The 15,470-nt window shown below is 36.6% G+C and overlaps 1 protein-coding gene across 3 annotated transcripts in view; it reads right to left on the reverse strand.

The window, feature by feature from the left end:
- LOC5563589 (secretory carrier-associated membrane protein 2) overlaps positions 1 to 15,070 on the reverse strand; it is a 38,390-nt gene extending 23,320 nt beyond the window's left edge. For 2 of the 3 annotated variants that reach the window (XM_021852375.1, XM_001647883.2), the window contains exons 1-2: positions 14,578 to 15,069; positions 7,266 to 7,514 (exon numbers count right to left, since the gene is read on the reverse strand). In XM_021852375.1, coding sequence (XP_021708067.1) covers positions 7,266 to 7,514; positions 14,578 to 14,634 — 306 coding nt within the window. In that variant the 5' untranslated portion in view covers positions 14,635 to 15,069. Of the gene's footprint in view, positions 1 to 5,552; positions 5,562 to 7,265; positions 7,515 to 14,577 lie in introns of all 3 variants that reach the window. The other variant, XM_021852374.1, reaches the window with a different exon arrangement.
- Positions 15,071 to 15,470: the final 400 nt, after the last annotated feature.

Consider the following 15,470-nt stretch of genomic DNA (forward strand, 5'->3'; position numbering starts at 1 on the left):
ATTTTAGTTTTTTGTCCCAATTAATTAATTGCACATTGTAACCAAGTCAAAGAACATGCCAAAATGTAGAGAAAAACTTCCTCTACGAGATAAAAATGCCCATACGGTCATGTCCAACCCAAAACACGTCGAAAATAATTGAATTGTGAAGCACTGTTTTTCATTATTTTGGACACAAAATAAAATAAAAACATTTTGGATGTACAAACGATTGATGCAAGTGCGGTATAATCCTCTCTTTCCAAATGGCAGGCGCATTTAGTTGGTCTTCCGATTTAAACTTTGAAATTTGTAGGAAAATGGCTCAGGGGGTCCAAAATATATAGGGGTCCAAAATATATTGGTTACCCTAGTGATCGAAGAGCTAGCAGCTATGGTGATCTGTATCGGATGATGATCACTTCCGTGAACATCAGGAATGGTGTGCCACTGGAGCTTTAGGCAGAGTTGAGCGACTAACTACGGTGACGTCGATGGCGCTAGAAAAGTGACCGTTGTAGAAAGTGTCGGAACCATCGTTGAGTAATACTAAGTCGACTTCTTCGAAAAGATTGAGTAGAGTAGTCCCTCTACGGTCTGCACGATTTCCTCCCCAATGAGGGTGATGAGCGTTCATATTCCCCAGGCATATCCCCAATTCGTCCATCCACCAAGGGCAAGGATGTCCCGACGGTAGGAAAAAAGATGTGTAGGGACAATGGGGGCAATATGAACATACGGGGCAATATGAGCCACCCCGGTTTTGACCTCAAAAACAGTGTGATAATGTCTAGTGTCATTATGATCTGCTAAAGGATGGCTCAAATAGCCACCACAATAAAAACCGTAAGAATATACGTTTGAACACTCAAGATATTTACAAAAATGTACAAATTTGTCCTTCGTCATGAAAAGCTTATAATTTTGGCAGTTTTTAATTAAGCCTATAAGACAATTATATTTATAATTCTGGTTAATTTTACCAATCCTTTGAAACTTCTGGTTATAATGAACAGTTCGTGAGTGAAATTAGATTTGTTCGTAAACAAAATTATTGAAAAACAATATATTATTTTCAAGATGAAGGAGCGGGGCAAAATGAGCCACCTAGATTTAAGCAAAACAAACGATGTTTTGAACATAAAAATGCATTGCCTAAACATACCAGATTATTTATTATTTATACAAATGGAACACTTTGCTAGAAAATACGTTGAACCAAGTATTGCAATTTAGTACTAGTATAAGATGGTCGTTTTACTATGTATTGTGTATCTTTAAAAAATAAGCCGCTAGAATCAATAATTTCAAGCAAAGCTAATACAATTTTCTTTCCAATAATGTACTCTTCACAAATAACTCTTCTCTATACTGTTTTAAATAAAAATCATTCGATTGAATGAGGTGGCCCATACTGCCCCATATGGTTGGTGACCACGTAGAAAAACATGGTTTTCCAAAAAGTTCCTGAAATAATTTGCAAGTTGATGTTAACATTAATTATCGACGTAACATGGAAGATAACATTATATAGTAATAGTATAAGGCACTTGTATTTAAACCATATTTTTCGCTGTTTTTCTATGCATTCCATGACGTTTTCCTTAGGCGGCCCATATTGCCCCGATCACCCCTATTTCGTCCGTGCTTGTACTTCGGATAAAGCTGGCTGATGGTTCTTGACTCCCACGCTGTCCTTCGAGGGACAGGGGTTGCCCCCTTTGTGCGTCCCGAGATTTAACGGCATAACGGTCTTGATTCCCTCGACGTCCTGAGGGGAATAGGTGTTCTCAACCTTGTCCGTCCCTCCTTATATTATTAGGGAAATAGCGGAAATACCATCAGTGCACCAGTATCCACATTTTTCGCACGGATATATTTCATTTTCATTTTGCAGCGTTTGGTGGGGCAATGAGAGCGCAAGTCAGTCCAAAGCCGGGGGAAGGGATAGGTAATGGCCGTAATAGTCTATGCGGACCACTTGAACACCATCGGAAAGGATAAGAAGGGTTGGGGTAGGGTATAAGGAATTGGAGAAGACTTGACACAGTAATGCGATTAATGCTGCAAAATGTAAATGTGCTGAAAGCAATTTAATTTGAGTTTTGAAGTTTGACTTATTAAAATTTAAGATAGATGATTTGACTTATTAAAATTTCAGATAGATCGGCCATTGTACAAGTAAGAAAGAGTATGCTGATCGTTTTCTAGAAATTTTATAAACAACAAAATAATAACAATATGAGAATGATGCAAAGGGCTGCTGATGGCACGATGCGACGCTTTAGGAGATTTTGATACTGATTGAACATTACTATAAAGAGCGCAATTCAATCGATGGTGATAACTTTACAAACTTTATCTGTTTTTGCACTGATTGACGATGTTGATTTATATAAAAAATATTTGATATTATTAGTTCATTTGTTTGTGTAATCTATAAGTTAATAATGGAAAAAATTTACATACCCTTGATGATGATACTTCCCTGACCAGAAATATTCTATTTTGAGCATCCTTTTCGAAGCTATTCTATCCAGGTATCCATGTACTGCTTTCAATCCTGAAATTATTCTTATTGTGCATGCTCATGCATTATATTAGTGATGCTCATAATCATGCAACAGATAAGAAGGAGAGAAAAAGAGAATATAGGAACAGTGATTAGTAATGAGTTAATTATGTAGTTTTGTTAGAATTATAAACGATTAAACAGTAGTAATGAATAGCTTACAAAAACTTTGCAGCATAGCTGAGCCTTTCGGATCGTAAGACCGATGTATAAAAATAATTTGTTTCGAAATTGTCCGCGTGGTCTTCTAGTGCCCCTATTAGATAAGAATCAGTCATAGACATACATACCGAATGCTCGCCATGACCCTATGACCAACATTTGTATAAGTATAGCCTTAGCTGATGTGGCTTTTCTAATAGGTAGTTCTTTCACTCATTGATTGTCTTCAAAACCTTGTCAAGTATAGAAAATTGATTTTATTTCATTTATTACTACATTGAAGCTACATTGTACTTATTAAATATTAGATATTATTTTATGTTTTTATCACTATTGATATTATCAAGGCCAGAATTCCCAGTGAGTGAAGAATTTTATAGTACTAGAACACCATAGAAGATCGCTAAACATTACCTAATCATGGAACGGCTTTTTGCTCTATTATTTTAGGTAGATGCTATTGATCTCCCTTTGCTCCTATCCGCAACCCGGTGCACGCGCCCTGTTGGTTTTCGAAAACCTCGTAGAAGATTACAAACCGTCAATGGCATTCCCAATTACTACCCCACATTGCACATTCAAGGGTCTGATTGTGCTCCTAACCCACCCTCAGTCTGTAATCTTCTCGCCAGTTTGAAATTATATTTTCCCGAAGTGAAAGTAATTTTGATGAGTGATAGCGTAGTGCAGCCCAACTGCATAGTACAGTAGTTTAACCAGAGTCTTTAGGTCAGAAGATAAAATCTAAATTTTGTAATAAAGAGGTTGCCATTGCTTTAAAATTCACCCAACATCTAATCAAAACTACTAACAACAGCGATCAATTATCAAAATTCATCGCTCCCTGGAAAATATAATTCCAAGCCCAGGGCACATTTTTCGCACGGATATATTCTAGAAATATTAACAACTTTCAAAAGAAATCGTCTGACATTATTTTCATTTGATAATATAATTCTTTATATCGAAAACACAAGACCTCGTGAGCGGTTATTAGATCACTAGGTATTTTTGTGTGTTCCAATAACCGCTCATGCAAAAAATTAAACAAAATTTTGAAGAAATGTCGGTTGCAGTATACAGTTTTCTTTATTGCGGTAGTAGCTATGGTTTGACTATAAAACATATCAGGATAAATAACGAAATTCGAAATAATGCGATTTTTAGTAAGTTCGTCACGAAATCTGTTTACCGTGAGCGGAAATAGGAACACTAAGATGGAATGACAAATGCAATTAAATATTTTTTTTATGAAAGTTTTTCAAATTATTAAATTATTATCGCTGATTACCTACCCTTGGAGCTATATTGTGACATAAAAAAAATGATCGACACAATAGTTATTTTATAATAAACATTTGAACACATAACTTTCCTTAAATGAGCGGAATATGATGCACTGATGGTACTACTGGCTTGCAAAAGTGACTGACTTTCCGCCTAAGACCAGCTGCCATATCGTGCTGCACAGTCACTCACAAACGATCAATTAACTACTCCGATCGTGTTCCGGATTTTCAGTTTTCCAAATGTGATATTAATAAATGTTTTACCATCAGCTCTAATTTATTGCCGATGTTTTTGTTCAATATTGTATAATTTTCTGGCCATGTGATTTTCACAAAAAATGATTATGAATGTTATTGTTCAATAACGTGCTCTTCATTCAAAGTTCCAATAAAATATGCCAGAACAGAATGTAACTTTTACATGCACGCTTGTTGATAGGTACGGGGAATTCACGTAGCTACTACGTTGTACTGCGATAGAATGGGAGTTCATTTGTTCATTCCTGACTACCTACGATTCACGTAAGTGCTACGTGAAAAGTAGGATGAAAAAAAAACTATGTTTTCACGTAGCTTTGACGTTTGGATTATTTTGAGTGATAGAAAAAAAAACAAGAATTATTTAAAGCTTAACCAAATGACTGGTGATAAACGCTATAACATAATCAACTCAGATGATTCATAGTAGGGGGATTAGGGGCATAATGAACATACGGGGCGAAATGGACACCCTCTCAATATCTGATAATACGCATATTTCATCAAAAGTTTATTCACTGCATGAAATCTGTAATGCATTTGAAATGTTTGACGGTATAAAAGTTTAATTTTTGCTTCAATTGTTCTTCAAAACTTGACTTCAAATTTTTCTCAGTTTCAAATTGGCATATAAGCAGGACCGTGGAAGAATCTAATTTTTGAGCAAAGTAACGAACCTAGAAAGGTTCTTTTTAGCTATTATGATTGAGGGAGAGCCCTTTTGCATATCGGAACGATTGACAGTCATTGAATATATTGGAATAACTAAATTTCATGCAGGTGTTCATTTCGCCCCGATACCTTTTTACCAGCCTTGTTTTCGACCCAATTTTCTATCTCGCTTTTCTGACATATGATATGATTTTTATCACTATGAATGAATGTGGCACGTCGTACTAACATCAAACTTGAAAACTAGCCGGAGGTAAATTAAAAACATTGCCATTTAATGGTCCTATAACGAACATTCGCTTAACGTGTCCATTATGCCCCTAATTCCCCTACAATCAGTAAATTGAAAGCAGAATCGAAAAAGCTAAATAAAGTGACCTAAGCTAATTAACGAGGGCGATATATTTTTCGGCTACCAACAGAGTGCTACTACATTCGATCTACATATTCGAAGCACATTTTCAGCCGACGTAGTAAATGTCGTTTCGCCAGCTGATAAGCGATAATCTACCACACAAACGAACACGCACACAAAAATGAGTAGAAGGAAACGAAAAAACGCCATTCATGGTCCAATCAAGCTACAACAATCCTGCACTATGCAGATGGGAATGGCATACCCTTAATTCCTGTTTGCAAGAGCCACGAAACGAACAGGTGAATGAAATCACAATAGATGATGACGAAGACGATGGCGACATCGCACACACAAACGCAAAGTGCCCACCACAAGCAGTGCGGGGTGACGCATGGCCCGTGTGGCAATGTTTTGGTTTTCGGCGTGGGAAGAATCATTTCCACCCACCCCCAAGAGTGGAACAGGAATAGAAGAAAGCACAGAGGGAAGATACAAACGCGTGAGTGAATGGCAAATCGGGGATACTAGGGTGGGTAATCGGGACCATTTTTTCAGATAAAGTATTTATCGGATCCACTCGGTGCCCCAAACAACTATACGAAATTTGGGCGCAAGCGGTTTCGTCTACGATGTGCATATCTTGATTGATTTCTTATGGGATTTTATATAAGAAAATCTGATTTTTTGTACTTTTGTTATTTAAACTCCCAATTTTGTTGAAACCATAACATAAATTTCGCATAGGTATACAAGAATGTACTTAACAACTTTGTCAAAGAAAGTAAAGTGCTAAAATGACTATGAAAAGTCAAAATGAGGTTTCCTAAAGAGTTGCTTGTTAGATTTACTGTAACAATCTCTGGACGAATTTTCGAAGCTATTTCAGGGAGAAACCGTAGATTTTCTTGAGAAAATCTATATAAAAATGTATGAAACAATTACAAAAAAATCGGCGTATGATCTCCTAAAGGATTTCTTGTAAAAGGATTCCTGGAAAAAAAAATCCTAGGATTTCTTCAAAACTCTGGAATAAACCTTTGAGGATATTCTTGGAAGAACTCCTGTAGTTTGGAGGATTTTCGAGAGTAACAACTGGATATTTCGGCAAAAGAAATAGGAGAAAAATCTCTGGAAGAAATATTGGGATAGTCTTTGGGAAAATTGTCAGTGATACTCGTAAAAATGACTGAAGATAGTAGATTTGGAAAGGAGTAAATCTCTCTAAATATCCCAATAAAATCGCTGGTGGAATTTGGAAGAATTGGTGGATGAATGTGCAGAGGATTTTTTCAGAGTATTCCAGTAGAAATCTCTGCATAAATCAATAGAATAATTACTGATACTTTTCCTCGATTTTTTTAAGAACCTGTGAAACAATTTCAAAAGTGTCTTCTATGTTTTTTTTAATCTCCGGTTGTAAAAAAGTGACATTAGACCTTCCATTAAAAAATAAGTACCACCCAAAAAACATTAGTAGCTGAATAACAGCTTATTCAGCTAAAATGCGCTTAATACTGCTTACTTTAGCATAATAGTCTGTTATTCAGCTACCAATGTTACTTGGGCAAGTCTCTAAAAAGAGACTTTTCAGCTTTGATGGTTATAACTTTTGCTAGAGATACTCTAGCATCTTACTTTCTTTATAAAAGTTGTTAGGCACATTCTTAAGTACACTTAAGCGTATTTTGTGTTGATGGTTTAACAAAATGGGCGCCTAAAAATAAAAAATAAAACAGAAATGCTGGTTTTTTCATAAATTCTAATACAATCACGATGCGCACATCGTTGACAAAACCTTTTGTGCCCAAATTTTGCACAGTTTTTTGGAACCGCAAATGGAACTGAAATAAACGTTGATCTGGTTGGATTCATTCAAATTTGCGTTATTCCTTCTAACGGATTACCCGCCCTAATGGGGTACACTCATATAGGGTCAGACGCTCATCCTTCTTTTGGGTTGCACAAGGACACTTACCTGCAGTTCGGCAGTGGAAATCTGTGTCATCGCTGAGGGACTGCTGGCACCGGGCGCTCCATTATTGTTGTACTGCGCCGCACTCGGACTGTAAGCCGGAACGGTTTGTGACGAGGGCTGCAGGGTGGCAGGTTGGCCAAAGTTGTTCTGTGTACGCTGCTGTTGCGCTTCATTTGAGAACGGGTCATAATCGTCCAGTGTCTGTTGGGGATTGGTGCTGTTGCGAGTAGCTGCCTGAATCGAAGGGTCCTTTGTGGGAGAGGTGTAGAAAATATATGGATAAGAATACAGTACATGTGTATCAAATATTACAGTTATATTTTGTTTGCCCAAAGCAGGGCTAGGAGCGAAAGGTAAAAAAACAGGAACCAAAGTGAGATCAAACAAGAACTAGGAAATAAAAACTATCATAACACAGCGTAACAAAAATGACATTTTTGCGTGTCTCAAGGATCAAATTATGTGTCTCTAGTAGATTTGAGGTCGCTGAATGTGATGCCGCTTTCAGAAATGTCCCTGCACGTCATAATTTTTAGCTACAGGTCGCCAAAGTTGTATAAAACACTGGTTCAATTGATGTTTGCATGAAATTTTAAGTATGAGTAACTTTCTTGTGACCTAATCAAGCAAGCATGCAAATTAGGACTTAAACTTTTGATTCAGCTAAAATTTGGTTAAAATTGCACGATAAATTTTAGATTGAGTCGATTTTTTCAACATATTTGCAATTTCCATACAAAGCTCTTAAATTCTTTTATATGGCAAAATACAATACTTTTCTAAAACATCAAAAAATAACTTTTGAGCATCGATTGTATTATGAACTTTGCTGACAAGTATTGTTTAACACATAAAGTTTGAAATCTGTGGCAAATTAAGTAAAAAAATTGCCTTACAAGCTGGAAAACTTGCATGCAAGTTGGCTCATATAGACAAATTTTGCATTTTCAACAGCCAATATCTCAAAAACTAGACGTGCTATGACATTTTTGGAAACGGCAATGGATTCAGCAACCGTTAATTAATTAAATAGCGGGATGTTGATGCTTGATAGAAAAACGTGTTCTATAGTGTAATGATTCTTCAGATGAAGATGCATCGCAGCCGAATTCTCAAGAGCACAAATCTAGAGAACTTTACAATCGTTCGCACTGGAAATTTGATCGACTGGTCACCACCAGCAAGTAACCAGTAAGTTAAATTTTTAGCACAAAAGGTTGTCTGGTTCTCTAGATGTGTGCTCTTGAAAATTCGAGGTTTGGCTTCGATGCATCTTCAATCACCTTCAGAGAATCAAATTTGACGAGGATATTTCTTAAGAAAAAATCGGAGAAATTCCTAAAATAAGGAGGTATTCCGAAATATCGTAAAATAATATTTGATGATGTTTTTGTAGGAATTCCTCATGAACTCTTGCAAAGATCGTTAAATTCCTGAACTGCTTAAAAAGTTTTGGTGGATCTTCTAGAAAGAATGGTAAAACAATCATTGACAAAATAATGAGTCGTATCCCCGAATAATATCTAGTAGTCTTCTGAAGACACTCCTTGAAAAGACATCAGCCAATATTTGTTTCTGAAGAAATTTTCGTAGGAATGACGTAAGAAATCACTGAAATAATTTCTGTATGCATTTTTGCTTGTATGAAAATTTAAATTAATTAAGGAGAGTCCATCAAGGTTTTGAGAATGTTTTGGAACAACTACAGGAGTAATTAGTTCCTGGTGTAAAAGTCTTGGGAGGGAGCAGCTTCTGAATACAGGGCTGGTAGCGGCCTAATAGTAAAAGTTGGAACTTACTAATGTTCATTGAAATATTTAAGTTTATGAACATAGTAGTTTACGGAAATTTTAGGACATATTGATTGAGGCATTTTTGGACAAATTTGTGGAAGAACTAGGGATAAATTTGATTGTATTTACACACATTTTTTCTGATATTTTTATTATGGATAAACTTTAGAAGATACAGGTGGACTTCTTGACAGAATTAAAAAAAAACTTCAAACAAAAAGGTATGGATTGCGTTAATCGATTTTTCTTTAGCGATCTTCTCTTTGGATTAGTACCCGATATGCAATCGATTTTAGGAAAATCTTACGATGCAGGGTGACGAAGGACGATGAGTATACGGAATCAAATATAGCAATAGAAAACCTTGGATCGGCCAAGTAGTTAGCTAAAGAGAAAATCGTTCACTGAAATACGTGAGATTTAGTTTTCGACGAACTCGAAACAAACCTAATCAATTAAATATTGTTTATTAACAAATTAGAAAATCTTTCAATGCGTATCAGAAAAATCTACGTTTAAACTGAACTTTTCAATAATCGAATTCTCGTGCTCAGTATCATAAGGACGTAACTGCATATAATGATCGATTTCTCTTCATCGATTTTTTGTTCAACTCGTTCAGGGCATTGTTTTCAACCGCTATTTCTTACTCAGTTCAAATTACTCATCGTGCTTCATCATGCTGCATTGATTTATGCAAAATTGTTAATTCAAGTACATATTCGTTATAAAAACGTATTATTTTTTTTATATAGAAGTAGTCGATTAAAGTCGTGAGAAAGACAGGATTAAGGTTTGATCAGCGGAAAAACGTCTCATTTGTTGGAATTTCTAGTGTAATTCATTAGATTATTTGTAGGAAAATTACGAAAATCGTAAGTCCTGGACGAGTTTCTGATGGAATCCTTTGAAAATATTTTATTGGAATAACTAAGAGCATTTCTATCACCTTCCGATGGAATTTTATTGAGGTTCTTTAGAAAACAGATTGAATATATATATTTCTTTTATAGACGAAAATTACTACAGAAAGCAGATGTGTGTTATATTGGTTCTGATTTTTCCAGAAATTTGTTCAGCCCAAAATCTTTTTTTTTATTTAGCCAGATTTTTTCCCACAAATGTTACCAAGATTCCCAACGAAACAATCCACGTTTTCCATTCAAGTGTTCCAGAAGGATAAAAAAAATACCCTAATCAAACTATGTTTAATTTTAGATCTTTATTTTAGATGTGAATAAATATTTAGTTGCTTCATCATCAGATCACGTAAATAGTGACAAAAGTGGTCAATTTAATACAAAAAGTGGTTCAAATGACTAAAAAGTGACTCGCTACCAGTTTAGTTAGAGTAATCCACGTGCAAATTACCGGTAGTTTCGTTGGAACAAATTCATCTGAGCATCTCTTGGAAAATATCTAGAGCAGTTTGCTGGGACAGTTGGTGGGAAATCTCTAGAGAAAATTCTGAATAAATGGCTGAGAAATCTTTGAAAGTATTTCAGAAGAAATCACTAGCGGATTTGCTGAAGCTTCTTCGCAAGGATTTAGAGAAGAATTTGCGCGTGAGTCTCTAAAGGTTTTTCTGGAGCCTCACGAGTTTTGCATCAAGATTCACCCAAAAAGTGGAGAAAAGGAAAAAAAGGTACCTATAAGACCATTTTGCTTGAAAAAGAGACATTAGAAAGCTTCCATCGAAAATAGGCACTTTTTAGTCAGGGCTAATAGCAACTGAGTGTCTTAAAAATAGCTTTAGAGGCTTCATGCTTGAGTGAAAAGATAGAAAAGAGACCGAACAGAAGCCAAAAAGTGGCCGTATAGCTTATGCTATAGGAACAAAAATCATCCTAACAGGAACCAGGAGATAATAATATTCATAGTTATTTTCTGGGATTATGACAACTATCACTGCTCATACTATTGTATGCATATTTCCAAGCTTTTTCCAGGAATCCCATCAGAAACTTATTCAAGTATTCGCCTACCAAATTATCCTTCAGATATTACCACAGGAGTCGAATTGGGCATCTAAGAGAGCCGAACCAGATGTAGAATTGTGAAGGAGAATGTGGGGTCGTGACGGACTTTGGTTTCAGATTGGCCAACGGCGCTGCAGAATCGTTACCCGTTCTGAGGCTTAGTTGGTTAACGCGCCCAATCTTCCACCATACATTTCATCGCTTTCACAAATATATCCATATATGTGATTCTTCCATTAATTCTCTTAGGATTTCGACCAAGATTTCCAAATTTAGTACTATACCATTTAATTCCACTAGAGTTTGTTTCCTTTGACAGATACGCGTATTTCGACCTCAACTGTAAGGCCGTCTTCAGTGTCGTGTACTAGACTCGACTTACACTGAAGACGGCCTTACAGTTGAGGTCGAAATACGCGTATCTGTCAAAGGATACAAACTCTAGTGGAATTAAATGGTATAGTACTAAATTCGGTTTTTTCATCTACTTATAGGTATTCTACTAAACAGCTCGAAGATTTATTAACATCTACGTGATCTTCACTCTACCTGCGTGCAGAGGTAAAAAAGCATCATCGTCGCGGTCAGATCCAAAAATAGACCATCATAGTAGTAATAGTGTGTATTCAGATACCGTTCAAGTGTTCAGATATCAAACTGTACTCAGCTGGCGTGATGCTTAATGGCGAATTCAGCTTAATAAAATAATTATTAAGAAGGAAAAAAAACTGAGAGCTTTCTTTTCCGATTGGCCATTTTTGCATGTGTATATGTGTGACAGGTACGAAGATACTCTATGCCCTGGGAATCGAGAAAATTTCCTTTACGAAAAGATCCTCGACCAGCGGTATTCGAATCCACGACCCTCAGCATGGTCATGCTGAATAGTTGCGCGTTTAAAGCTACGGCTATCAGGGCCCCTAATTTTCCAAGTATGATCTCAAAGAATTAAACCAAGAAATTTCCAGGTATGTCAGGGGTAGTCCATTAATTAGGTAAGGGTTTATGGGGGGAGGGGGGGTTTGAGATTTCTTACGCGCCATACAAATTATTTTTAATTTTCATACAAAAAATCTTACTTTGGGGGGAGGGGGGGGTCGAAAAACCGCCAAAATTGTCTTACGTAATTAATGGATCGCCCCTCACCTCTGTGTTATCTATACTATATAAAATATTTTCAGTAGTTGTTGGAAAAAAAACTGAAAAATCCGGAAGATATTTTTAATACAAATCCTATAATAATCTCTATTGAAACCGAATAAATTCCTGATAAACTTTAGCAAGGATTAAATGAAAATCCCTAACTCCTGAGGATGTCTTGATTAGTGATCCTTTATAGAGAGATAAGCGGAAGTAAATTTGAATGATTTGGCAACAGACCAGCAGTGCTGATTTTGCTCGGCGTCGAGAATAATATTGTAACACGGACATGACTTCCTCATTTCTAAAAAGTGTATTTTGTTTCGTTATAGATCATTGAGCTACATATCTAAACTAATAAACAGTCGAAAAAATCAACAACTCTCGAAAACTTATTCATACAGACTCAAGTTAAAAAAGTATACAAACTTACTTTATCGATCCTACGTGTTAAGCAGGCGGAATTCTACACGTACCGCTCTGCACCAACTCAACTTTTCACTTTTAGAACGTTTAATTTCCAGATTTACAAAACGACGAAAGTAAGATTTTCAACTTTCGCAACCTAACCACTACTTTCGCCGCCCCGCTATATAGAGAGACAAAGTGACTTAACCACGAACCAAAACAAAACACTACTTGAGCCGATTTTACACTGGTAGAAAAACGTCGAAAGTAACTGTATGAAACGGCTTATCATTTTGTTATAATTATTTTTGTTGAAATTAATAGAAACTACCTAGTTTTTGAACGCGATCTGATTGTATGCAAAATTTGAGCGATGTACACGGCGAAAAAATGTTAAAAAGGTGATTCATTTTAAAACAGTTTTAGAATACAGGTTGTGATTCTTCTCAATTAGTTTTCTCAAAACCGTATGAAAGTTCCTTACGTCGATTTGAAAAAGTAATCGAGAACTAATAATCACATTGACAAAAATTTTAAAAAGAAACATATTTAATTATTTTGCTGCATGCAAAATTACTTTTACCGAAATAATTTCAAGCGGATTACATTACTCTTCAAGAAAAGTTCAAAACAAACATAACACATGTTCGGCTCACACTTTGACAGCTCTCGCTGCTCGATTGGCTCACACTTTGACAGAAACGTCAGCTTCCGCGAATCTCTCTTATAAAGGATTACTAGTCTTGATGTATTTTACTGGAAATTGATGCATGGCTTGGTGGATAATAAAATTGCAAAATATGCTAAATAATCAATCTAATCCCTGGATAATATGCTGTATTGTTTTCTGAAGGAATTCGTTGAAAAACTTCAAACGGAATCCCTTAAGAAATGTGTAGTATTTTGACGTAGAAATTCCTTGAGGAACTAATGTAGGATTTCCTGTAAAAAATTCTTAACAAATTCCTTTAAAACTGTAAAATTTTGAAGACTTTCTTGGAAGAACTCCTGTAGGTATATTTGAGAGATCTGCTAGAGTAACTACTGGACCAATCGGTGAACGATTTAGGGGAAAAATCTCTTGAGAAAATACAGGAACAGCGTCTAGAAAATCTTTGTTGAAATTAATGGAAGTTGCGTTGGGATTCCTGAATTTCCGGGGACATTCATAAGAAATTTTTGGAGGGATTTCCGGAGGAATCCCTGAAAGTATTCCAGAAGAAATCGAGATGAAAGAATCGAGCAATCTGAGAAGAAATTTCTGGAGAATATTCGCGTAAGAGTCTCTAAAGTTTTCTTCTGAGCTTTCAGATTTTCATTAGTATTTACTACAAGGAGGAAAACATTACGTCCTCACTGGGACAAATCCTGATTCTCAGCTTAGTGTTCTTATGAGCACTTCCACAGTTATTAACTGAGAGCTTTCTTTGCCAAAATTACCATTTTCGCATATATATCGTGTGGCAGGTACCTACGATGATACTTTTATGGCCAGCGAATTCGAGGAAATTTCCATCACGAAAAGATCCTGGACCGATCGGGAATCGAACCCAGTCATCTTCAGCACCGATTTGCTTTATAGCCACTCGGCTAAGGAAGGCCCCTAACTTTAGAGACCATTATAAAAAAAGATACTTTAGAGACATTCAATTATAAATAGAGACTTATCAGAGACTTGCATTGAAATGGTGACCAAGTCTCTAAAAAGTGTCCTGTTTAGAGACTTCTCAGTGACCAAGCCTTCAAAAAAGACCCGCTACCGACCCTGTCAAGGAAAACACACTTCCAGATGGACAACTTTTCCAGAACACACTAAATTGAGAGGCCCATTAACTAAATAGGGGGACAACCCCTCCTCCCAGAACAAGACGTATAGGTGTGCAACGAACATGATTCACTCTCCCTTTTGGGGATTCACTTCGCAGAAGAAAAAAGAAAAGAAACTCACTTCGTCAGCAAAACACCTTTGAACGTAAAAAAAGAAACACTTACCGCAAACGGATTATCGACTATTGGCTCGCCGAACGGGTTATCGTCGAATCCGGACATTGTCGGAGAACAATATTCCTTCTGTGTTGCTTTCTTTCCTACTTCAAACAGAAGCCCTCCGCTCCGTTATCAAAAACACTTCTTTTTGTGGCTGGAAGATTTTTTTTTTATATTCGTCGGATGATTGTCAGTCACACTCACTCTCTTTCTCTCCTCCGTCTATCGGGGCCACCTAATCCTCCCGTCTTTCGTCAAAGGGAAAATCTGTTCGCCACTTTCGCACGCACAGTTCGCGTTTTCCGCGGTTAATCCACACTGCACAACGTACTTCCGGCAATTACAAACGCGACAGCGGTATTTACTTCGTTTCTGGCGTTCAATGCATTCCACAATTTTCGATCCAGATTTCGTTTGCAGCCGACTCTCGAAAATTTTTCACTTTTGACATCAGTCACATCTCGCTGCGATGGATTCTGATGCAGATATTCACCACGCAATTTCTCTCTTCTCTCTCAGTTTCGGTCAGTCTGACATCGCACACTAGGGATGTCAAACTTGATGTAAAATCTCGATTTATTTTAAAGTAATCATCGGAATTTTTTTATTGACACCATATTGAGCTGAAGCCAAACCTCGAATTTTCAAGAGTGCAAATCAAGAGAACGTTTGCGCTGAAAATATGATATTGAGTATTGTGTATTTCTTTCACCATTGGATTGCGAAGTGCGGCCTCATAAGTGCGAAAGTGTGAATGAAAGTGCGGGATTGCATCGAATCACGTTGTTGTCTCCAGAGCACTTATTCTCCGATTCACAAAGAATAAATCCCTCGAAGACACCTACCCGATTTGATGACATTGCGCACTTTTATTGGCGTTTCCGCACTTTTAAAAACTT

This window comes from Aedes aegypti, chromosome 3, assembly GCF_002204515.2.
Source record: "Aedes aegypti strain LVP_AGWG chromosome 3, AaegL5.0 Primary Assembly, whole genome shotgun sequence".
In the NCBI taxonomy this organism is placed as follows: domain Eukaryota; kingdom Metazoa; phylum Arthropoda; class Insecta; order Diptera; family Culicidae; genus Aedes; species Aedes aegypti.